Below are 24,094 nucleotides of genomic sequence, written 5' to 3' on the forward strand. Positions count from 1 at the left end.
ATGAATTTTGATTTCGAGTGATTGCCCGACTGATTGACAGACAGACTTGCTGACTGATTAATGAAACCCTTTTGAAGCAGAGCACAAAACTAAGAAATGCATCTGTTTCCTGTCACACTAAGGTTTCATTCAGACCAAATCAGACATTTCAATGAAAATTTCGGTCCTCACATTCAATTTGAACAATAATGAAAGATCTCGTGTGTGTCGATGTGGTTGTGTGTTACCACCACCTTCTAGATCGAGGGGATTAAAGTTCATAACAGGCCTAATAAAGTTGTTGTATTTATTCAGTATTAAAGATATAGATAAAGATAATCGACGCTGCTTATTTGATTAACTGTCATAGTATCAGCTAGGAATGTGAATTATCAATGATTACTTTATGGCTCATAGTCAATTAATTGTATTAACTGACAATAGGAGATGGCATAAATACATCAGAAAGTACCTTGTCTAAAATGACAAATACTTGCTTGTCAAATGCATGAAAATGAAATAAACAATATTGAATTTTTATCCATTCAGTAGCTTCAGCATGCGTTTGGATTTTGTTGTGCCAGTGGCTGAACAGTGACAGATGGGAGCTCCATAATTGAAATGTTTTGTGTCATTAAGTTCATCATTTCAGTAACATTGTCGTTTACTTCATCTGTGTAAAATCCTCACACACCCTCCTCATATTTTGCATCGATGCAGACCAAGCCATCAAGGTTGAAACAGTATTTAATGGAAACATACTGAACATGCTGGTATTTAATACATTATTGATAGTTAAGGAAACTAACTATCAATTAAAAAGATTGATTAAAATGTGCATCCCTTGTGTCAACACTGTTTTAAACATATGCTTAAAACAAATAATCACTATATTAAGTAGAGGAATCAGGATTTTTGTCATAAATGTGGAGCCACTACCGGATTCACTGCATTCACTCATAACCTCTCCAGCGCTATGAGCTGATGACATGTCTGTTCGGAATATGGATGTGCGAGCCATAAGGGCCTAACAGGACGGGCACTTAAGTGAATCCTTAATCCAGATTGCAGGGAGAGCTCGTATTCATTGTAATTCGTCTCACGCCTGCCCTGTCAGAATGCGGTGGAACCACTGCCAAGGCTCCACTTAAAGGAACGCATCTTACAGTCTTCCTCCACCAAACACACCTATAAGTTATATTTATGTTAATGCAGTGTCGGCGCGGTGATATACCTGCCGCTTAGATCCTCCCTGCGATGACCCGCGTCGACATCTTTAAGCTTCTTGTGTATAGTTTGAACGATCTCTGGCTCTCAGCGCTCCAAACCCCCCCTTGCCCTCCGCTCGCCCTCCTTCATTGTCCTTCCTTTGCTTCCCATGCCCTCGGCCCTTCTCCCCTTCCGCTCCAAAGCAATTTTGTGCATTTGCAAAGGAGCTTGGGCAGGCTGCAACTGCTAATGCTGGGACTGTGCCCATTTGAAGGATATTCTAGAGATGCGGATGGCAGGGAGACAGTGCAAATCTAATTTAACCTGCTCTGCTGTGTGCTGCTTGGCTCTGCCCCCAGCTGTCATCTGCTGTCATACGGTGATGGCATTACCACATCCAAACCACATAAGACCCCCGAAGATTGATATAATATCCTCCTGATTACAGAGATCAAGCGGGACACGCTTTGAAATAGTCTCATTTAGATGTTAACCAGCACGTCGACAACACACGACCAGACCGTGACGTGTATTTATGACGGAAGAATGGTTTTGTCACAATGTGATGATTACCATGCATTAGCCTCTCCAAGTGGATGACGTAATCACATCTACCGCACAAAAACATCTGCCTGATTTTGCTCGCACAGTCAAATTCCTGTCTGCTAACAGTTATGACATACAGCAGCTGACTGTGCACAGAGGAAAATACAATACATCCCAGCAGAGCGCAGTCCAAAAGCAGTCAGCAGCGAGTACAGTATCTGCTTTTCTTATGCAATCAGGAGACACTTGGCCCCGTAACGCCCGAGAACATGGTAATGACAGAAAACTTGTCTCAGCTCGGATTCGCTCTGCCAGCGTTGTCGCCCACATCTACCATCCGACAATCTGTGCACGTCCGTGCACTCGTGTGCTCGGTCAGGATGAGCTTTCAGAAGCATCTTAGGAGGGATGAAGGCTTTAAGTAGTTTAGCTTGTCATGACATCATCTTTCACTCAGCGAGAAAAAAGTGATGACAGGCTCAAATCCCCATTGGATCAATGCTTTTATGAAGGCTCCGCTGTTTCCATGGTCACACACACCATCCCTGGCCTGCAGTCTCCGGAGACACGACGAACCCACAGTGGATCCACCCCAGCTGTACATAAAACCCACACACGGCGTCGTCGTCGTCTTCATTAGGCTGCAGTGCACCTGAATGCTGATGCCCCGAAAAACTCAATTTGTTGCACTTTTGAGGGAGAACCTGTCAGAGGAGCTGAAGTCGGAAGTATAGCTGAGAACGTGATGCGTATGACAGCTTTATGGCTGTTTTTTTTCCCCCATACTGCTTTACATTGAAAGCAAGAGTAAATCTATGCAAAGAGATAAACTCCCACAGGTTGGGATGTGTTGAGCTGGCAAAGAACCCACTCAGCTGTAATGACCTCGAGAGTGGGGTGAGCCATTTCGTGGAAGAAGAAACAAAACATAACTTACATGTCACCCTCTTTTCCACTAGACCATAGTGATGTCAAAAATATATGAATATTTCATACAAATAATAAGAATGGAAGTTAGTGTTTATGATATGCTGTAGGACCTGAACTATTGTGAGTGGAATGAAAGAAAATACTTACTTTGTGTCTTATACTGTCCATCAGTGCAGCCCCTCTATTCACTCATTTCAAAGGCCAGTCTGCTCTGATTGGTCCGCTGTCACAGGCCTGAGCATGCACCATGATTCCTCATCAGCTCTGATGGTGTTTTTGCAACTACGGCCCTGCTAGAGGTAGTTACTGTATAGTTCTGACATCACAACCTTACGAAAGACCTGACAGCTTGTTTGAAGGTACAGTTTGTGTTGTAGTCAAGACCACCTAACCGAGTCGGGACAAGACCAGAGTGTGTCGAGACCGAGACAAGACCAGGACTTTGAGGTGTTGACCAGGGCAAGACCAAGATCAAGGCAGGGCCAGTTCCACACAGCAGCCACTATTATATAGCACCAAGACCTACTTTACTACTAATTATTCTTAAAAAAAAGACAAATAAATCTTACTTTCTAAAATTTCTGACCTTTAATATTGGATTTGATCTGAGTCTCTGCAATAAAAAGGGAATAAGTGAATTCCCCAAATGTCTGAATATGATTGTAATGTTTTTCTTCTACTGACAATACCCCTGGAGAAAATGGCTTCCCAGACTAAATTATAAGTTGAAACACAAAGTCATCCGTCATCTATTTCCGTGAGACTCTGTTTGCTCGGAGAAGTGAAAAATAATCCTTTTGTTTTTGTGACCGATGACTTTCAGGGTGGATTGTCACAATGTCATGCAATCACACACAGCGTGATTCACCCGGCTATGAATACTAAAAATCGTCCTCTTCTTTTTTTGTTTTTTTCTTCTTCTACAGTGCCGGCTACGATGCTGTCCTGGACAGAAATGTGGCCATCAAGAAGCTGAGCAGACCCTTCCAGAACCAGACCCATGCCAAGAGGGCATACCGGGAACTGGTGCTCATGAAATGTGTCAATCACAAAAATGTAAGTGACTCAGCCGAGGGGGGGAGAGGGGCAGGAAGACGGGAAAAATGCATCCATTGTCAGAATGAAGGAGTTTTAACCCAGCCAGTGTCTATTTTCGGTTCTCGATAAATCCCTTCGCTACAAAGCAGAGACGAGCGACTGCAATGTTGTGACCGTGCTAAATTCCATGCCTCCAGAAATGTACCGAACTGGCAGGAGAGTGAAACAGAGAGCACTTCGAGGCATGAATGTAATCTCCAGTGCCGGAGTTTGTCCTCTTTTCTTCTTCTCTGTCTACTTTTCCTCTCCTCCACATTTATCCACGCTCTTTTGTTCCAACTCACTTCTTTGGTTAAGTCCGTCTCTTGCTCAGCAGTGTCCTTCATCAGGGTCATTACAGAATTGTCTTCCCGTTTGTCGGGTTTACACAAAGGGGACCCAAATGCAGGCACACAGGCAAAGTGACTTGGCGATAAGTGAGTTTTTATCAGAAAAAGCTGAAGATCCGAATCCAACTTTGCTGCAAAAGGAAGATGACAAAACAGGAGAAATCCAAGAAACAAAAGCAAAACAAAGCAGAAACCAGAAATAATGCGAGGAATCAGGAACCAAAAACTGGAAACACGATGGGAAGATGGGACAGGGAGACACAGGAACACAAGGGCAAAACAGAACAGATGACAAGACAAAGAGAGAGGGGAAGACAAGGACTGAAATACAAAAGGGGCAATTAGGTAATAAAACACAAGGTGTTGGACGCGTGGAAGGATGTGTAAACAGACAAAGGGAGGAAATGAAAAGCAAAACACGGCACATGAGGACAGAACTTCAAAATATAAACCAGAAATAACCAAACCAAAACTCAAACCATGACCCCCGTCCCCTGACGTACGTTGATCCTCTCCATGCTCTTCTCTCTTTCAGATTATCAGTTTATTAAACGTCTTCACGCCACAGAAATCATTAGAGGAATTCCAGGATGTGTGAGTATATTAAACCCTTCTTTGCATAATCACATTTCCATGACTAATATTAATTTAGCTCACGTAGCAGTCAAAGGGAGGCCGCTTCTCTACTTGACAAATGAAGGGGGACAGATTTTATTAGGAATAATGTGACTATTGCTCTTTTACACCTGCAGTAGTGAGAACTGAACCGCTGGATTGTTGTCAGTGAAAGTACTGTAGTGTAATCTGAAGCTGCTGATTGTATCCTGTTCTCTTACTGAATGATGAATGAGAGTCTAATGTGAGGGATTCCTGTGTCTTTGTGGCACCTTTCATTCTTCAGCCAGAAATGGTAGCAGGGCTAACGAACGCTCAGTTTATGAATCAGTCTTAGTAGATTCAGTGGACAGCTAAGTCATCAAATGTCGAACAACCCTTTCCAATAAGCAAACCCTGTCCAAAAGACACCCAATCAATGTCTCTGTTGAACATGCGGAAGATGTCCGTCGATGAGCCAGATTTAAAGTTTTGTGACTTCTTTTTTAGACATCTTTTGACCCTCACTATTGATGTCCAAGTGACACCTTTAGGCTCCAAATGGAAGTTATTTATGACACTATTTTCAATATATTTTCAACTTAAATTACAGTCGTCCAAAAGGAAGCTTCTTGTGGATCAAAAGCGAAAGACTCAGGGTGAAGTTAAACCTCCAGCCTCAAATTCAGTTCACAGAGCAGACACTCAAGTGCTACCTTGGATCCCTCCAGCTTCACCTCTTTAATTGTGATGATCGAATTCAAAAGTCCTTTATGATTAACTGAGTCACATCCTGTCTTGATTTACCATCAGGCTATTGTTACATGACACACCATGGCATCAGATTCTAGTCTTTTTTAGAAACCTGATTCTACAAAACATAGGACCAGGGGACAGGCACAGGAGCACAGGAGACACAGAGGAACCAACAAAGAGGAAAAACACAGAATTAGATACACAAGGGCAATGAACACATGAAACAGGAAAGGGGAGAAAAAACAGACAAATACAGGAAGTGGGGAGCAAATCTTGACACATGAGGATATATGTTCAACATAAAACAGAAAAGAACCAATCAAACCATGACATGTGTCATAAAACTGTTCATTTTGAACCCTGTAAAGGTGTCACTTGGACGTCGGGAGTGAAGTTTAGAGACATGTCCAGAAACATCACACAGCTTTCACTCTGACTCCTCAGGAGACGTCCTCTGCTGGTTTGACAGAAACATTGAAATGACGTCTTTTGGATATGTTTTGCTCAGTGATTCCGATAACTCTGCCAACCTCTCATGAGACAATGAAATCTTTTCTCAGGTACCTAGTGATGGAGCTGATGGATGCCAACTTGTGCCAGGTGATTCAGATGGAGCTGGACCACGAGAGAATGTCCTACCTGCTCTACCAGATGTTGTGTGGTATCAAACATCTGCACTCAGCTGGCATTATTCACAGGGTAAGAAACACAACATATCTTCATTGTGTTGTTTAACTACTAAATACAGTTTAAATTGTGATGTAAGCAGCGTGTAGATTAACATCAGTGGACTTGTCATAAACCTTGACCTCACCTTGGTCATCCATTTGGTAATCAGGGGCACCCAGGTGGCCCAGAGAAAACACTGCAGTGAGCAGGGTTTAATCCCTGGTGCTTCCAGCTGGCTTTGCTGGCTGTTCCAGCCAACACGGTTGGCAGTGTTAACAGGATGGGAAGACTGAGAGCGATCATGTCCTTGTCAGTGCACCAGAAGATTTGACTGATTGGACAGAGCTCGTAGACAAAGGGAAACAGGATCTAGGGGATATAACATGTGTTAAGCCTTCCCAGTGAAGACTCCTCGCTGGCTGTTTAATTGGAGGGAACACATGGCCTTTTACACCCACCTCAGGTCAGCTGTGGGTGTTGGTACACTGATGGAGGAATCACAATTCCTGACTGGGAGAAAAAGTAATTTTTACTTCAAAAACATACAGTCTCAGGGAGTTCTGATTAAAACAAATTATTGGGAAAAATGTCAAAATGTCTGTCAAAAGTAAAACTTGCACATAACCCCCTATGGATTTTTTTTTGTATGGATTGAGCAAAAAGAGAAGACATAATAATAATTGAGCCTTTGGGGTGCTGGCATGTGTATTTTGTCACCCTTTGACAGATGCAGGCTAGCAGTTCCCTACGGTTTCTACTCTTTGTGCTAAGCTAAAGCTAACAATACAGTATTTAAATAATTACTTCACCAGTGGAGTAAATAGACTTGCATACAACTGGGCTATCTATGCAGTAGAGAGTTGCAAATATTTTTTAAAATTTGCTGCTACATGACCAGAGAAAACAGAGAAAAAAGGGCTGTGGTATTGCATTTTCCCTCAAGAGGAAGAAAAACTGCAACACCCAGAATGCACTGTGCCACGCCAGAGCCATAAACACTCCCCGCTGATGGGTGACGTATTGCCAGTTGGGCTGTTCTCGGGTGTTGGCTCTCAGTATCGCATTTGAGAGTAATCCAAGAGCAAATAACCAAACTCCCTGCTAAAACAAACCAACAAAGTGTTTGTCAAACAGACAAAGCAACGGAGAGTGAAGGGAAAACACAGACTTGAATACACAGGCAGTGATTAACAAATGAGTCACTGGCGTACACAGAAAAAGGATGGGGGAACAGACAAAGACAGGAAGTGAAAAGTGACACACTGAAACCCAAACTATGACACAGAGTTTGCTTTGAAACATGAAACAGTGCGGTGGCCAGCCAGTAACAAACGTATTACAGATTAGAATTTAACTGAAATGTATTATTATGAAAGCTTTTGAGGCAAGAAGTTGAAAATAAACAATATGGCGGCCACTTCCAGTTCACAAACTTTAGCTATTGCAGCTAAACAGCATGCTGACATACGTTTCTGATGGTATGGTAACTGAATTGTGATTTGATTTTGGTGAGACGCCCCTCACTCGATCCAAGAGTTTCATGTCATGTTTGTTCAGTTGCATATACTCTCAGCATTGTAGTGATACAAAGCTGGTGGAAAGTCAGCAAAGGTCCTGTTTAGCAACCATATATGAAGGTGGCATTGATCATTGAATCTGTCTCTTGGCGAGAAAGCAAATATGTGTATCCATTTTTTAAAGAGACTATCCATTAAAACCTGCTCTTTCCCGTCTCCAGGACCTCAAACCAAGCAATATAGTGGTGAAGTCAGACTGCACCCTGAAGATCCTGGACTTTGGTCTGGCCAGGACTGCGGGAACAAGCTTCATGATGACCCCTTATGTGGTGACTAGATACTACAGAGCCCCAGAGGTTATCCTGGGCATGGGATACAAAGAGAACGGTGAGAATTCATGACAGCTGAGTGTGTTAAGTGGAGATAAAATTAAGAACTCGAATTTCTCGTAGTGGCAGTAAAGAGGGGAAACTAAAGGTCAGCGCAGAGAGGAAGCTCACAGCCACCTGTTGTCAGAGTCAGTTTAACAAAGTGAATTACATTAAAGCAACAGCGCGTCCATGTGAGCTGTACGTAATGTCTTTTTAAACCGGTGGGAAGTGATGACTTACCCACAGGAGTAACAGCGGGAGATTCTGACTGCAGCAAAAAAAAATATCATTGTTTCGTCTTTTCATGGGGATAATGATCAGGGAAAAAAAGAAAATGAAGAAATGACATGTGTTATCCAGTAACGACCCCACGTGAAAGTCTTTGAAAATCCTCCGATTCGAGTCGCACTTTGCAAATGAGCTTAAGTGAATTGAAGTGTCGGAGGTATGAGTCACTGATTAAAAGCCCCCAGAACATCAGACACGTGACGGAACGCCAGCCGAGGAGTTATGACTCATTAGCCGTTTTCCTCCCATGGCCTGAAGCCTGTTGGCTCGGGGCTTTTGACTTCAGCTGCCGCTAGTCAGTCCTTCGAAGGCTCTGCGATTCCTCTTCGTCTGCTCTCTGTCTTTATCTGCATCTCACTCCAGTTTATGCTCCTCACTAATTACGTCTCCTTCAACTGAATAACAGCTAGTAACTAACGGCTGCTCCTCTTCTTCAACCCAGAAAGCTTGACGTGTCTAACACTAACCTTTTTTTGCCTTCCTCTCTTTTTCTTTTGCTCACCTCTTCGCGTGCAGTGGATATATGGTCGGTGGGGTGCATTATGGGAGAAATGGTGCGCCACAAAATCCTCTTCCCTGGCCGGGACTGTATCCTTGTTAACACACAGCGACGTTATCTAATGGTAACAGTTTTTTGTTTCTTTCTTTTTTTTGCTGCACATAATGAAAATCAATCATTCTTTGTTTTTAAATGCCACCATCCATTTTGGGTTTCAAGTGTCTGACTCAAGATGGATCCAAATAATGAAATAGGAGCTACAGGTGTATACGAACAATATCATACCTCTCACTTTCGTTTGATTATTTTACCTTTCGTGGTTACATTCACTTTGAAGATCACCTGATGTGCCTGGCCTGATGTTCTCTGTATGTTACTGAGGTGAACTAAACCGCACTCACATCTGGCTGCCTTGTAACACATGTCCGTAACCATTCCGACTGATTTTCTTTTAACACTTTCAAGCATCATAGATCTGCAGGTGAGTACGTCTGGGTCTTACGCTTCATTCAGTCAGGCACTTTCTCCCCTCTTCTCTGTCTCTGAATATTTGAGAGTGTTTTCCAAAATGCTACCTGGTGCGTTCTCCCGCTGCGAGCGAGCTGTAAGTGCATCCCAGAGACGACTCTTTCTTTCAGTTAGGATGGATTTGGATAAACAGTCCCCCATGCTGAGCGCGCACATGTGTGCACACGTGAGGCGCGTCTTGCCATCTGAGGGTGCCCACACATGAGTCAGAAATATTAAGCATCCAGTGAATAATAATGAATAATTAATCTATTGAGCATCTGTTATTAGTGGCCTATTTGAACTCAGTTGGCAGCAAGAGCAAAGTTTTAAAGTTACAGGTGTAGACGTTGGGGTTAGTTTTAATTTTGTGGTAACTGCTAGGTGAAGGGAACTAGCAGCACAGGGCTAGTTAGCAGGAACCTGCGGGTATTGATTAGCTCAGCTCCGAACGCCGATCAGTGATTAGTTGGTGCAGGTTATGCTTCAGCTCGTTATCGTTACGAGCTGTGTTTTTGTAGCCACACTCAGCTGAAATCTTATTTTATATATTATATTGCTGTTGACAGCTGAGTCACGTGTGACAGCCAGAGGTAAGATTCAGCGTCACAGGTCCAGTTGGGTATAAACTGTCAGCATGTTGGTGTCTAACCGAGCGAGCGTTCGAAAAACAGCCTCTCCGAGCACCAGGGTGCAATCTGGCACGACCCGGACTGCTCGTCAACAGGATGCTTGGAATATACCGTTTGGTTATTTAGAGCACCACGTTCTCGGAGGGACAGAGCGCCAAGACTCTATCGGTATATCAGCTGAAATGGCTGTCCTGAGCTAAATGTAGCAACTGTGGACGGAATGGCAGAAAATAAGTCGGCACGCATGAGCAGAGAGAGCTGTGTGTGCTTCTAAAATGTGTTTTCATAGGCATGTATGTCATCATGACGAGGTCTTGCTTCATTTTCTATTATATGAATAGGAGAGTTAGACAGCTGACCCTCAATTTGTAGAGGAAAAGAAAGTTCTGTTACTTTATACAGCCACGCTCCAATTTTAGTGTAGTAGGTCAGATACAGATGCCATGATGGAACACTATTAAATATCTGATCATGCAAAGTAGAAATGATTAATATATGTTAAGTCTTGGTGCACTATATTGTATTTCCATGAAATGACATGCTGTATTAGTGACTTGGCAGTTACATGGTTGCCACGCCCTAAAGCACAGCCTGCTTTGTCATCTATTTTACTCCTAATGGGACCATCATTTTCAAACTAAACATCATGCAGTATTGAAGAAGACTTAAAACTTACAAATGAGACCATAAATTCATTATGAAACTGTTGATTGAGGTAGTAAATCAAGTGAGAAGCAGGGTCATTTTCTCATAAGCTTGCATCCAATTGATTTTCTTTTTGCAACCGGTTGGTTTTAAGGTGTCAAACAGGGAGCCACAGACATGATCAGAACAGATGAACTTATGCATTGTTTGTTTTGGTCTTTTCATGAAATTTCTTGACACTAACAACAAAATAGAATAACATGGACATCATGCTTTAAAATGATAATTTCCCTGTAAGTTATTGAGGAAAAGCAGATAAGAAGTGAGACACGAGTGTCTCTGCAGGTGCTTGCGGCGGGTGCCCTGGTCTGCACATCAGTGATCTTGCAGTCCCTGGAAGATTAACGCTGTGGAGAGCTCGAGAAAAAAAAAAAAAACCCTCTGCAGTATCTCTCTCCTTCTGTCTCTGCTCTCACAATGACATGAAATTCTTACCATCTAACACACCATCCTCTCTACACTGTAGATCAATGAACCGTAGCCACGCCCACTTTTGTTAATCTTCTGCTTACAGATCAGTTCTGGGCTGGTACCCTGTTGTTGCTGATCTTAATTTAGTTCATAGACTTTTCGACCTGCAGTATTGACCTGGCTCAAGTTAGCCGCAGCCTTCCTGAGTGTCTGTCAAGTGATGATAAAGAGTCGCAGTTCGTCCACACAGGTCACAGCACAGGGAGCCTCAGGGTGACTCGCCGTTCGATTGGCCATTTAGCACAGCAGTGAGTTAAATAAGTGGCCATGGAGTGTCGGCCATGAAGGGAATTAGAGTTGTTAGTGGCTTTACATGCAGCATAAATATAGACTGTGTAATGTATAATGTGACGTTATTATTGCAGATATATCAAAGTATCACTTAGCTTAAGGAACCTTATTTGATTGTCCTTTGACTTCAGTTGTTGTGTGTTAAACCAAAGTAAAAGCCTTTTGGGTAAATTGAATAAAATAGTAAAGATTAGCTTGCTGTATATGATGATTTTATGTTCTTCAGTGGAGTAACTGCACTGCTAACATTTCATCCTGACCAAGAAGAAGTGAAAATATCTTTAAGTTTTGATACTTCATGAATATGTTGAGAATGTTGTATAACATTAGACAGACATTATTCCCTTAAATCAACCATTAACAGTTGAACTTTGAGGATAAACTACGATAAAATCATTTTCACTTGGTTTTACATAGAGGCCCAACTTCTGCAGCAGGCTAACATCATTTACTTGGTTCTGTAGTCAGCCTGCTTGACTATACTTGTATTATTTAGCTTGGCCTGATTGGCCCGATTGTGTTTCTTTCACACAACACAAAATGAATAAAAAAAAAAATAAGGATACCTTGCTAGTTAAAATGGAAAAATGCACCCTTGAGGTCAAAGTGACTCACCAAATATTTTTATGATTTACAGGAACAGATAGGAGACGATTTTCACACATGCTTAGCAAGTGATGAATGAACAGTCAACACAGGGATGCAGGATTTGTATGCGCTCTGTCATTTAGCAGGAGAAGTCTTCTGTGAGTTTTTGATAGATAATGCGATGTGTGTGTGTGCATGTGCCTGTGTGTGTAACCGCAGTGGACATGTGGTCAGTCGGCTGCATCTTTGGCGAGGTGATAAGAGGGACAGTGCTGTTCCCCGGGACTGACCGTATCCTTCTCCTCCTGCCATCCCCTCACTCAGAAAAACCCTCACAGCAGTAGCGTTCAGGTGCGAGACATGAGTGGCTCCAGACATCATCACGTCATACATTTTGACAAGGCGTGGAAACAGTCTGAGCGAATCCAACAACTCGCCCAAAGGAGCCATGGATAAGAAACTTAGTGGATGAGCAAAAAAAAAAATTGCCTCACTGAGCACTGTGTGGATCATGGCCAATGTGCAACGGAGACAAAAAGGAGGTGGAAGTGTGTGGCGTTCCAGCAAGATGAAGTAATGGGGACCTCTGGCAGCTAACTGCTTCAACTGGCATCTTTTGTGAGAACACGGGGGGAGGAGGGGGTCATCGGGAGTGTACGGAGAGGAAACATTTAACAATATCTGCAGGCTGACACACTCCACAGCCATATCTGCACAGTACACATCAAGTGCATGCAACATGTCTTGTTAATTAAAAACTCATATACCCTATATTCTCATCAGGAGGCACATTATTCCTTTTATTACCCATCGTGCTTTTTAGTATACACTCAATATTGTAAATGTTTTATATGGAACAAGGGATCACTTGAGATACATGCATCCCCCCCTTTTTTTTCCCACCCTATCCTCTGTATAACACAAGGTTCATGAAGTTAAGTACATTTCCCCTGCAGCTCCAGTCAGTAGTCAACATTAGATTTAACTTTGAGTGAAAGATGAAAGATTATGTTGAATTTTACAAGGTACAAGATACATTTAGTGTCAGTTTTTTTAAACAAGAGTTCAAGAAACAAGAACATAAACACCCGACACTGGAGGTCGCAACTGTGACGGAACGCTGCTGCAGTCAGGCTGATGAACAGGAGTGACGATAAATCCACGTCTAATCTGAAAAGTTATAAAGTAAACTCTGAGTTTTCCAAGTGATGGTAAAAGGCTCTGGGTCAGAGCAGGATCTGATGTGGCTCCTGGTGTTTATTCCTCCAGAAGGTCTGGCTCTGCCCCCAATTCATAGAGAAAACAATGTGCAGCAGAAATTACATATTACTTATTTCTTTTGTAATTTCCCATGAATACTTGTCATTGGGGTTAAATGGGAGTCAGTCCACATGTTTGTCTTCTTAGCGATGATACTTTATTTATTTCTCTTCATCTTATTTGGTCTGAAATCATCATTAGGCCAACCTTTAACATGTAAATTCAAAAGGTAACTATTATCCTGCTTAATGATGCAGCCTGAGTGGACACTGTGGCATACAGGATACTGTGTGTTTCCCTTAATCCCGACCCGCCGCACCAGACATCGACCAGTGGAACAAGGTGATCGAGCAGCTGGGCACACCCTCACCGGAGTTCATGAAGAAGCTCCAGCCCACAGTGAGGAACTATGTCGAGAACCGGCCAAAGTACGCGGGCCTCACCTTTCCCAAGCTCTTCCCCGACTGCCTTTTCCCCGCTGACTCTGAGCACAACAAACTCAAAGGTGAGAACTGTATTCAAGCCATTTCTGAGTCATTGTTGTGAAGGTAACTGACCGCTATCTGTATCCTTAGTTGTATCGGTAGATCATTTGCAATTAAAGGTGTAGACAAACACACATAGTCATATCCTTATCGTGTGGAGCTCTGCAGTATTTCCGGGATGGTCTCACAAATCAAATAGTCATCTGCAGCATGATATCCCAGTTTTATCTCTCACGTAGGACATAATAACATTTTGGTAGGGTTTTCACAACCTTCACCACAGACGACTGAGTATCAGGGAGATGCTGGTAAATCATTATGTCTGCTGTGATGTAAATATGATATCTGTTCATTAAATGTCGCAATAAATATAAATAACCAATCTTGGAGCAGTGCTGACTACTTGTGCTTCAACACATTGCCGTTTACGTCCCAGAGAAACTACAACGGGACGCCACTTGAAGTTGGAATTCCTCCTTGTGAAGCCTTAGTCAAATACGGAAATAAAACTTTTGTTCAGGTCAACTTTTACCTCATAAAACTTTATTTACATCTTGCATTTTGGCCTCCGCGTGAAGCCGAAACCAAAATGTGTTTTCCTGAACCCCATCCTCTGATCCTTGGTGAATTTAATCTGTTCTCATGCAGAAGGTTAACCAGGACATCAGTTATTTGTGTCTGTCTCAGCTGAGATCTGAAATCTCTTTTTCCCAGTGCTTCAAAAAAAAAAAAAAAAAAGTGGAAAATCCTTCCAATGAGATATAGAAAAAATGTCCCCTTTTTCTGTTGCCCCGTTTCCACATCAAAGCTCCCGTCTGGTAAACCTCTCTTGAATCACTTCTGTATTCTAGCTGCTTCCTGCTGTGAGTGACAGCATTAAAGGAAATGCACCCAGAGAGAGATAGAGAGAGCGAGTGGGAAGGCTGTGAGACCGACTTCAAGCGCTGCTGTTTTGTGTGTTTTGTACGGTCACAGGTAGGAAGTGAGGCAGACATCCCGTTGGGCTTTGGTATTTTCGACTTGCAGGAGGAAGAGACAGACAGGGAGCACTGTAGGATGAAGAGAAGGGAAGGAAGATAAGATGAGGTGCGAGGAAAGGTGGAGGGAGAGCGATGTTGACGCGCCAATGCCGAAGCAAAATGCAGACGGTGCGCTCGGCTCATCTGTCTTCCTCTGTTCTCAGTTCAGTTTCTTCAGTTGTTTGCTGCTGCAGAGTTATTTATAGTGGGGTCAGTGTGTGTGGGAGTGGGGTGGTGTGCGGTTTAAGGGTTCTCGATTTCAGATCAGTCCAAGAGGGCCTGAAGGAAGAGAGGCTGACCGACTGAACTGATGCTGACGGCATTTTGAAAAGCATCTTATGTTTGTAGTTAAGATTTGGAAAAGATCGTGTTAATGGCTTAAATTACCTGCACCAAAACGTCAGGAGTCAAAGTCCCGAGTCCTCGTCGAACCTGGTTTTGTTGCCACGTCCCGACTTCCTGTCAAAATAATCTGTTATTTGCTGCCACAAACCTGGCAGTAGATGTCTTGACTTCCCTTCCCTTCTCTGAAGTTTCATTAAAGATATCAGTTTTCTGTTGCCACAAACATAGCTGTAAAAATCCCAAAAAGTTCCCATCAAAAATGGCCAACCTCTTGCCAAAAACATCCAATTTATGCGTCCACAAACATGGCTGGAAAATCGGAAATCGCCTCCTTAAAAATGCCCAATGGCGTCACGCTTACAAATGTTGAAATCAGTATGTTAGCTAACCAATGACAGGTATAACTGTGAATCTATCAAACATCAAACCTAAACATTTAACTTTAGGTTCCATGTGAATATGGGTCAACACAGAATCATGAATTCAGTTCAGTTTCAATTTAACAGAGCAAGACAAACTGCTTCTGTTTATTCTCTATAATTCCTGCTGTGTCTCTCTGTCTCCCTCTTCCTCCCTCTCTGCCTTATCATGTTTCAATTTCCCTTCGGAAGATTTGCGGCATAGAGGAATATTCTCTTGCCTCACCAGATGTTTTTTGTTTTTCAAACCACAGCTAGCCAGGCCAGAGACCTGCTGTCTAAGATGCTGATCATCGATCCCGCTAAACGGATATCGGTGGATGAGGCCTTACAGCACCCCTACATCAACGTGTGGTATGATCCAGCTGAGGTGGAGGCGGTGAGTAGGCCTTTAGCAGAGCTGTGTATTGATCCCGAGCTCAATCCTCTCCTCCTGTCTTTGAATGGTCAGCATTGTTTACTTTGTGTTTGCGTTGGTGTGCAGAAATAATGACGATGCCTCCCTTCTTTTTTGTTTTTTTGTAAACACAAGTGATTTATTACATGATTAACAGTGTGCTCGGCATCAGTGCATGATTTTATTTGATATTTTTGGTTCACATCTCACGTTCATTTTTTATCTCATTTTTCGTTTTTATAGTTTAAATCTGATTTTTGAATGATATAGTTTATAGGTTTTACCAAAATAAACCTTTTTTTTTCTTTTTTTACGACAGCTTCGATAAAGATGGTCAATTTTTTTCGCTGCTATAAAGAGTGACTTTCCTGTTTTGTAACGTAAGACTGGTTGTGTTTCTGGTTGATTCGATGAAGTCTAACTTCCTCGTGAAGCGCCTCATTAGTATGAGGTGACACTGAGATTGGGAAAAAAGCCATCTGCAGCTCCTTTAAGTCGTACAGATACCACTTCTACTCGCCGCAAAACACACCAATGAGTGCATGACCAGCCGATGAATGTATTGTTTTGATCCGTGAAGTCTCTGACATATTTAGCTTTTGCCGAAACGCAACACACCTCCATCGTAATTATGACCCATTTTTAGAGGAATTCATGACTGTGCACCTGTCTTAAGTTGTCTAGCTCTGGATGGTTTTCTCATGATGCTACTGTTGTTAGACTTGATGTGGTATGTATGATATGGCTGTGACTGGCATTTCAACACGTTTTCTGCTGTTTTCCCTTTCTCTAATGTCATCTCATGCTGATGAAGGCCAGAGATCTCATCCAAATATCCATGGTAAATAACAACCGCCCTACATCAAAGAAAACAATTCAATGAGACATTTGTTTAGACAGGCTAAAGAGTTTCTTGGACATATTTTGGTCAGCACTGTCAATCATTAATTATGATAACAAATAATTAGATGTCTACTGTTCAAAAGTTTGGAATTACCTGCTATGAATACTAGATTAGATACAATCAAATAGCTGAGAAGATCATTCTAAACGTTGTGATTGGTCATTCATGCTTTCAGGGTATAAAAAGTCCTCTTTACAAATAGATGTTATTTTGTTAGGAAAAGAGAATATGTCTACAGATAATCTAAAAGTGTCATTCGGGTAAAATGTGTCAATAGCTGCGCTTGTGATGAAAGAAAATCCTAACTGTGGAGCTGACAGAAGTTTAATTAAAAAGTTGTTCCGTAAATCGATCGAAAACACTCACCTGAGGCTCAATTCTGAGGCTGTTCTGTAGATTTTCAGAATAAAGTATAAATTTAGTGACTTCTGATCAACCTGTATCAATTTCAAGCTTAAATAAACCGCTTCCAGCCCATCACACCCGCTTCCAGATGAATCCCTGAAGCCTGTTCTGATTATGGATGTAGATAATTTCGTTGGCTGAACAGGTACAGACGCAGATACGTACCTCTTATTTTGTATGAAAATGTAACACTTCTGTAGATGGGGAATAAAATGTTGTACAGTGGTTCAGTCAGAGTGACAACTGAAAGGGCAGAAAGAGAAAAGTAAACACATGAGCAACAGTTTAATAAGAGTAGAAGAAATCACCAGTAATTGGGAAAATAAATTGGAAGTTTACAATCTTTTTTTATGCCTAAACAAATGAAATAAACAACCCTTCTTCCTTTTCATGACTGAATAAATTAAATAAACAAACTGACTTTTAACAACAACACAATTTCATACTGTTTTACTTTGTTTATATGTGGCGGACCCTGCCTGTTCTGGGGACCTTATTCTCCTCTGAGAACAGCTTGTTTATTTAGTTATGGCAACAACACATATTTCTGAGTATGTATTTTTACCTTTTTATTTTGTATGTTATAAAAGATATATAAGAATAAAAAATCCTGTGTTCAAATTGTATCTTCTCCAAAAACAACAAAACAAAATTTACTAATGTTAGCTACCAATAATTAGAGCCCAATTCCACTGCTGGATTTCAGTAATTATCTGGCAAAGATCACTTATGGTTTTCTGGAATGAAAAATAAATTAAAAGTCGAAGAGGCAGAAATAAATTAATCTCTCCAGTCATAATTATAAATCACATAATTATTCTTCCGTCCCAAACTCTTTCAAGTGTAAATACTTCATTAAGTATCTTGATTACTTGAAATCAATGTTCAAATAGCTATTTTCAAAGGAAATAAGAAAAGTACATCAATATAACAGGTGACTCCAAACTTCTGAAGAGTTGTGCACATGTTTAAGCAGAACACTAGAATACAACTGAATACAATATTCTGACAAGTCTTTATTGTGTAGCTGCAGATATAAGAGTCACAGCTACGTCCACAAGGCTGCATGTAAAGCCGTGTCAGGACGTTAAGAGGGTACGAAGTGATAACTCCTGTGTTGAAAAATGTATTAAGTAGATCTTTGTGTGAGGGTAAAAAACCTCTCGCTCGTGTCTCCTGCTGAGTGCTGACCTGTAACTGTCCCTCCAAGGTCGTATCAGAGAGGTGTGTCGGGTGGTCCTGTCGCCTGCAGTGAGATTACGGTGTCAGTGTCTGGGGCAGGATCACTATGAATGAGTGATAAGCAGGGTTGAAGGGGGGCCAGACAGCATATTTGTGTCCCCGCTAGATGAAGCGACAATCCTACGGGAGAGGGGACAAAGGCACTTTAACTGGATTTGTTCTTGTCTCACTGTCTGTCAGTCGTTTTTTTTTTAATCCTGATTTTCAAGGTCTGAAATATTTTTTTTATGTGTGTGTCTGAGGTCAGATTACGTATTAACATTTAAATTTGTAATATCAAATCAACATTTTGTGTGACTAAACGGATAAATACATTTTATTTTCCTTCATCTACATTGTTTATTTTCATTACAACCCACATGTGCTGCTACTTTGTTCCCCGTGTCTTTGTGCACATTAAGTTCATGTTAAAGTCTGAAATATTTTGTCATCCTCATATTGTTATTCATCAGTCGACAGTTACATGTAGCTGATTACAACGCATCATCATGTCAACTCTCAAAATTCTTGTATCCAAGTCGTGAATTCCACTTGAAGACGTTGAGTGTAATCAGCTGTGTGAATGTCAGGAGAAATGAATCTCGTCGGCCGTGTTGTTGAACTAAACTGCCGGTTGTTCTCTCTCCCCTTCAGCCTCCGCCTCAGATCTACGACAAGCAGCTGGATGAGAGAGAACACTCCATTGATGAATGGAAAGGTGAGAAATAATGAAAGCAAGAAACAGGAACAGGAAATCAGTTCAGAGTGTGTCAGTCGAAAATTTTCTTTGTTTTATTTATATTGTGTGACCTGACTGGTTTGAATCATGGCGGACAAAGTACATATATGGATGAAATGAGTTAACAAAGAGGATTAAAACATTTTAACTTATATTTTCTTTTGTATAACTGTATTTATTTCGAACCTGTGTCATGATTTAAACACAAGGGACCCAAAAAGCAAGGCACCCAGGCAGACAAGAACTAAACCACAAGTGGGCTTAATAATAATAATAATAATAATAAAAAAAAAAAACCCTCCCAAATCGATACTATCCAAAAATAGAAGAAACAACAAGCAGACAGCAAAACTCAAGAAATCCAAGAACAAATGCAAAAAAGCAAAGTATGAACCCAGAACAATTTGAAAAATAGGGAGCAAAGAAACAGAAACATGTGGCATAAGATGGGAAACGTATGCGGGTACATGAGGGGAAACCAGAACAGCAGACTGACAAAGAGAGAGGAAGACGAGGACTTAAATACACGAGGTGTGATTAACTGATGATACACAGGTGAGGAGAGAAAAGGGCGGGAAAACTGAAGAAGGAAGTGGAAAGTGAGACATGAAACGGGAGGATGTAACTTCAAAATAAAACACAACCACAATTTAAACCATGACAAATGATAAATAAAACAAAAACAAACAAAGTCATCAGCAAAACAACACACACAGGCTGATCAGTCCATGTTTGAAAAGGAGTCAGAAGAAGTTAAAAAAGCTTTTTAGTCCCTTCCCTTCCCCTATCCCTTCGTTTATTTTTATTCTTTATCTATAAAAGAAAAACCCATCTCTTCGCCACCAGTGTGTATGACACTCAACTCAGTAAATCAAACAGCAGCAACAGATTATACCAAAACAAGAGCAAAACACCAAAATAAAAACATGATAATTATGTCTTTTAATTATGCAGTGTTTTTGAAAACAACAGTTTAATAGTCCAGGAAGCAAAAGCACTTAATTACTGTTATTCTGTTTTAGGGCTGCAATTACATGGGAATCTCACAATATGATAACTTCATGGTATCACACAATCATAATATTAATGATGATAATTATTAATGCGTAATGTACAATGACTCATATCAGAGTGAAAACAGAAGGGCTTTAATATAGGACTTACTTACAGTTTAGTAACATTAAGGATTCTGTCCTGACAGACATGAAATTTAATAAAAACAGTTTGATGATCGCTGTTTAGTATATTGCTTTTTGCTGTACACATTCTCAGTTGTTTTGTCCAGATATGTACCAATTTGTATTTTCGTTCCTCGGCAGAACTCATCTACAAAGAGGTGATGAACTTTGAGGAGAGAACGAAGAATGGCGTTGTGAAGGGACAGCCTTCACCTTCAGGTACTCTCAGTGCATAACCCTAATCGCTCTGTAAGTGAATTTACTCTAACCTTACTGGAGTTAATGTAAATAGATAAACCCATCGTGTTGTTGACCATGTGTCTCCGTCTCCTGCATCTCCCGTTTTACAGTTAAATGTCGTGTAGTGTCGTGCCAAGTGTATTTTTGTTGAACTGCCTTGCAGAACAGCTAATCAGTAACTGTTAAGATTGCCTCTGAGTGCACAATGTGTAGATAATAACAGATGGTGTATGTACTTCTATGAGTGTATGTGTGTATATGTATATGTCGTGACTCAAGATTTGGGTCCTTTGGGGTCCATCACGGGAAGTTTTGGTCCTCAGCCGCAGCTGATGTTTCACACTGCAACAGGAGAGAGTGCTGTTCTCACAGTTGGCCACAGAGAGGCAGTGTGGAGTCATGATGGCAGAGTGAGGCGGGTCATCTGGACTCAACCGTGATCCGCATGAACAATAGTTTATTGTGAGGTTTAAACAACAGCCATTCTCCGTTAAAAAAAAAACCCCAAAACACTAAAACAGGTGAATTTTGAAGATTAGAAACGCAAACTGAGGGTAATCCTGCAGAGACAGTAACATCTACTGCCACATGGAGGAGGGAAATTATGAGCATTCAAAATAGAGTGACGTCTGGACACAATCACCTCCAATGGACAACTTATAGAGAAAGCTTGTAAAATGTGCCGCGCTCATCTGGGCCAAAATTAGGAAATATTGGCATATTGGACAACTTTTATTTTAAATGGCATTAAACAGTTTTCTTTTTGTGTCTCTTTGAGCTGAAACACCACACAAAGAAAAAGAACGATTATCTGATAATGCTCCTGAACTGCTCACACACCCATCAAACATGTCTGATGTATCCACACTTACGGTAAAGAGGTTTTGGGCTCAGGGACTGAGCTCAAGATGAACGCAGATGCTCTTGAAGAAAGGGGTCAGCACACGAGAAGAGAAAACACAGAGCGGTAGTCAAAATGTATTAATATTGAATTTGTCCACCAAATTTGACTCTGCAGTTTCTTGGGTCCTCAGCAGTACACCCACTAAATGTGAAATAGATCAGATGAACGGTGATCAAGTCATGGATGAACACACAGACAGAGACAGAGACCCCGTGCTTTATAGCAGAACAAGTCTGCAAATAGCTCAAAGGAGGGATTTAACACGTAACGCAACAGCTGCTTCTTCCTCTTCACTCTGTCTCCCACAAATTCATCCCCTCCGTCTTTTTTTTTCTGGCCATCCAGTAGTAATTAAGCAGATGGGCCGGCCTGATGTCTGAGGCTGAGTTGAGCCGCCGCGGTGCAGTGCAGGAGCTGCAGACGGCAGTGTTTTACTGCAGCAGCAGCAAAAAAATTAAAAAAAGCAGAAGAGGCGAGAGCACACGTGACGCCTCGCTCAGAACCGGGCAGGGCTGCTACGTGCTCGTGTTGCAGATTTTTTACCGTCTTTAATGCTGTAATTCTTATTTATCGGTAATATTTCCAGGCCAGCCCTACACGAGCCTCTCCTCCTCTATCAAAAGATGGAAAAAGTAGTTCACTGAGTGCAGAGGCCGTTTGAGAAATGCTTCTGACTTTATTAGCCGGTGCACAGAGCGGCACACAACAAGAGTTATAATCCAACATCAAAACTTCTGCCGGAGTTTCTCCCATGATTCATTATTTTATGATTTAAAGGCTTAATTAATCTTCCAGTTTTAGTAATCCCTCTCACGGCCGCTGATGTGTTTTATGCTCAAGCCATCTTTCAAGATTAAAACGGCAGCCGCGTGTTGAACGTGAGCAGATATTTACTGCACTTACAGGTGGAGTGACTGCGGGAATTAAAGGCGGCCATTAATCCTCCTTTGTTCTGCACTTTATTTTGGGGTCAGCTGAAGAGCCCAGCAATCTCCATTAAGCCCCCCTCTCTGCAGGGAGCCGGCACAAACAGCAGAGTTACAGTTCGCCTGCACTGTACATGTCCTCTGTAGGGATTACAGGACCACAGCTTGCAAGTAAAAGTGGTCGTTGGCAGTACCTTTACATTCTCATCCTCATCCTTATTAATCAGGCCTCACTCTCCCTCCTCCCATGGTGATAGCAGACTGACCGTTCTTTTATTGATTTGCTCATAAACTCATCAAAGACAGCAGAACCTGCTCACTGAGGGTTCGATGAAAGTGCTGTACGGAAAGAGGCTGAACTCTGCGGGTCATCGTGATATTAAAGGGATGTGTCAACCTCCAATCTGCCATTAACACTTGATGGGCAAACATCATCCAGGCACAGAGAGAGAGAGAGAGAGAGAGTCAGTTCATGCAAGGAAGTCATAAAAACAGAGCCGTCTGGGGTGTTAATCTCATTTCTAACGACAAAATAACAGCTGTGTAGACGAGTTCTTTAATGGAATTTCAAACAGGTTGACCGTCAGCTGACTTCAAAACAAGATCAACACAAGAAAATCGGATTGTTATTTGCAAAAAGGCGAATGCCTGAGTAAAAAAATGTCATGAACTGAAGATTGGCTTTCCATCAGAATCAGCAGTTGCAGAACCATTTGGACTACATTCATCATAACGGCTGTAATACTGACAGGTGGTGGCTTCAAAACCAGAGCTGTGAAAGTACCCAGAAGTCACAAAATATTGCTATTAAAGTAAAAGTTCCTAATATGAATAAAGTAGTAAAGGTCTATATGATACTAGATGAGGTTAAGTATCAAAAGTACAAGTAAGATCAGATTATACATATATTTATATTCTGTATACTATGGGGCAACTGTGTACCCACTTGATTATCAGAACACATTTTTTAAAATTGATTTGATTGATTTGTTTGATTAAAAATCTCTTTGGCTCTGGTGCAGAATGTATCCTGCAAAGTGAATTGTCAAAGATTGACATCAAATCAAGGTAGCAGAGTAAGAAGATACAACATGTAGTGAAATAGAAGTACGAAGTTGCAGAAAATTGAAAGTACTCAAGTAAGTGCAGTATTTAATTAGATTTACTTAGTTACATTCCATCATAACTTGGCACAGTTAATGCACATTACATAATCTCTGCTGCTGTGGGTCTCTCAACCAGATAGAAAAAAAAGAAGGTAGTCTGATGATGTTGTTCAGTAGTGTGGGATCATGGGAGTTGTTGTCATCACTGTTTAACACTGAGCATCACTGATTACACTCTTATCTTACATGACTCAGACACAAATATCGAGATAACAGATTAGATAATGTTTTTAAAGATGTACTCACGTTACGTTAAGTCACAGTCGCCTCCTTCCTTCCTCACTCTCTGATGCAACAAATTAAGATTAAACGCATCTTTGTCTTGAACAAGAGCACAGATTTCTCCTAGTTTGACTGTTGTAGGAAACATTTTGGAATATATAAGTCTAGTTCTGGCCCTTTTTTAAGAACTTTAATGTGAAAATGTGACATATTATGTCTTTAAATCATCCGCTGATGAATCACTGCAGCCTTTGACAATCTTTCCCGTGAAACCCACTGGACCCA

At 41.4% G+C, this 24,094-nt stretch overlaps 1 protein-coding gene across 11 annotated transcripts in view; it reads left to right on the top strand.

Moving 5' to 3' along the window:
• Nucleotides 1-24,094, top strand: part of mapk10 (mitogen-activated protein kinase 10) — a 51,706-nt gene that overhangs the window by 22,275 nt on the left and 5,337 nt on the right. For 7 of the 11 annotated variants that reach the window (XM_037117819.1, XM_037117823.1, XM_037117825.1 and 4 more), the window contains 10 exons: nt 3,591-3,720; nt 4,627-4,685; nt 6,002-6,140; nt 7,849-8,014; nt 8,803-8,874; nt 13,562-13,744; nt 15,762-15,886; nt 16,719-16,745; nt 19,089-19,152; nt 20,493-20,570. In XM_037117819.1, the coding sequence (XP_036973714.1) occupies nt 3,591-3,720; nt 4,627-4,685; nt 6,002-6,140; nt 7,849-8,014; nt 8,803-8,874; nt 13,562-13,744; nt 15,762-15,886; nt 16,719-16,745; nt 19,089-19,152; nt 20,493-20,570 (1,043 nt within the window). Of the gene's footprint in view, nt 1-3,590; nt 3,721-4,626; nt 4,686-6,001; nt 6,141-7,848; nt 8,015-8,802; nt 8,910-12,198; nt 12,253-13,561; nt 13,745-15,761; nt 15,887-16,718; nt 16,746-19,088; nt 19,153-20,492; nt 20,601-24,094 lie in introns of those variants that run through there. The other 4 variants (XM_037117827.1, XM_037117826.1, XM_037117821.1 and 1 more) reach the window with 3 other exon arrangements.

The sequence above is a fragment of the Acanthopagrus latus genome, chromosome 12 (genome assembly GCF_904848185.1).
Source record: "Acanthopagrus latus isolate v.2019 chromosome 12, fAcaLat1.1, whole genome shotgun sequence".
Taxonomy (NCBI): Eukaryota; Metazoa; Chordata; class Actinopteri; order Spariformes; family Sparidae; genus Acanthopagrus; species Acanthopagrus latus.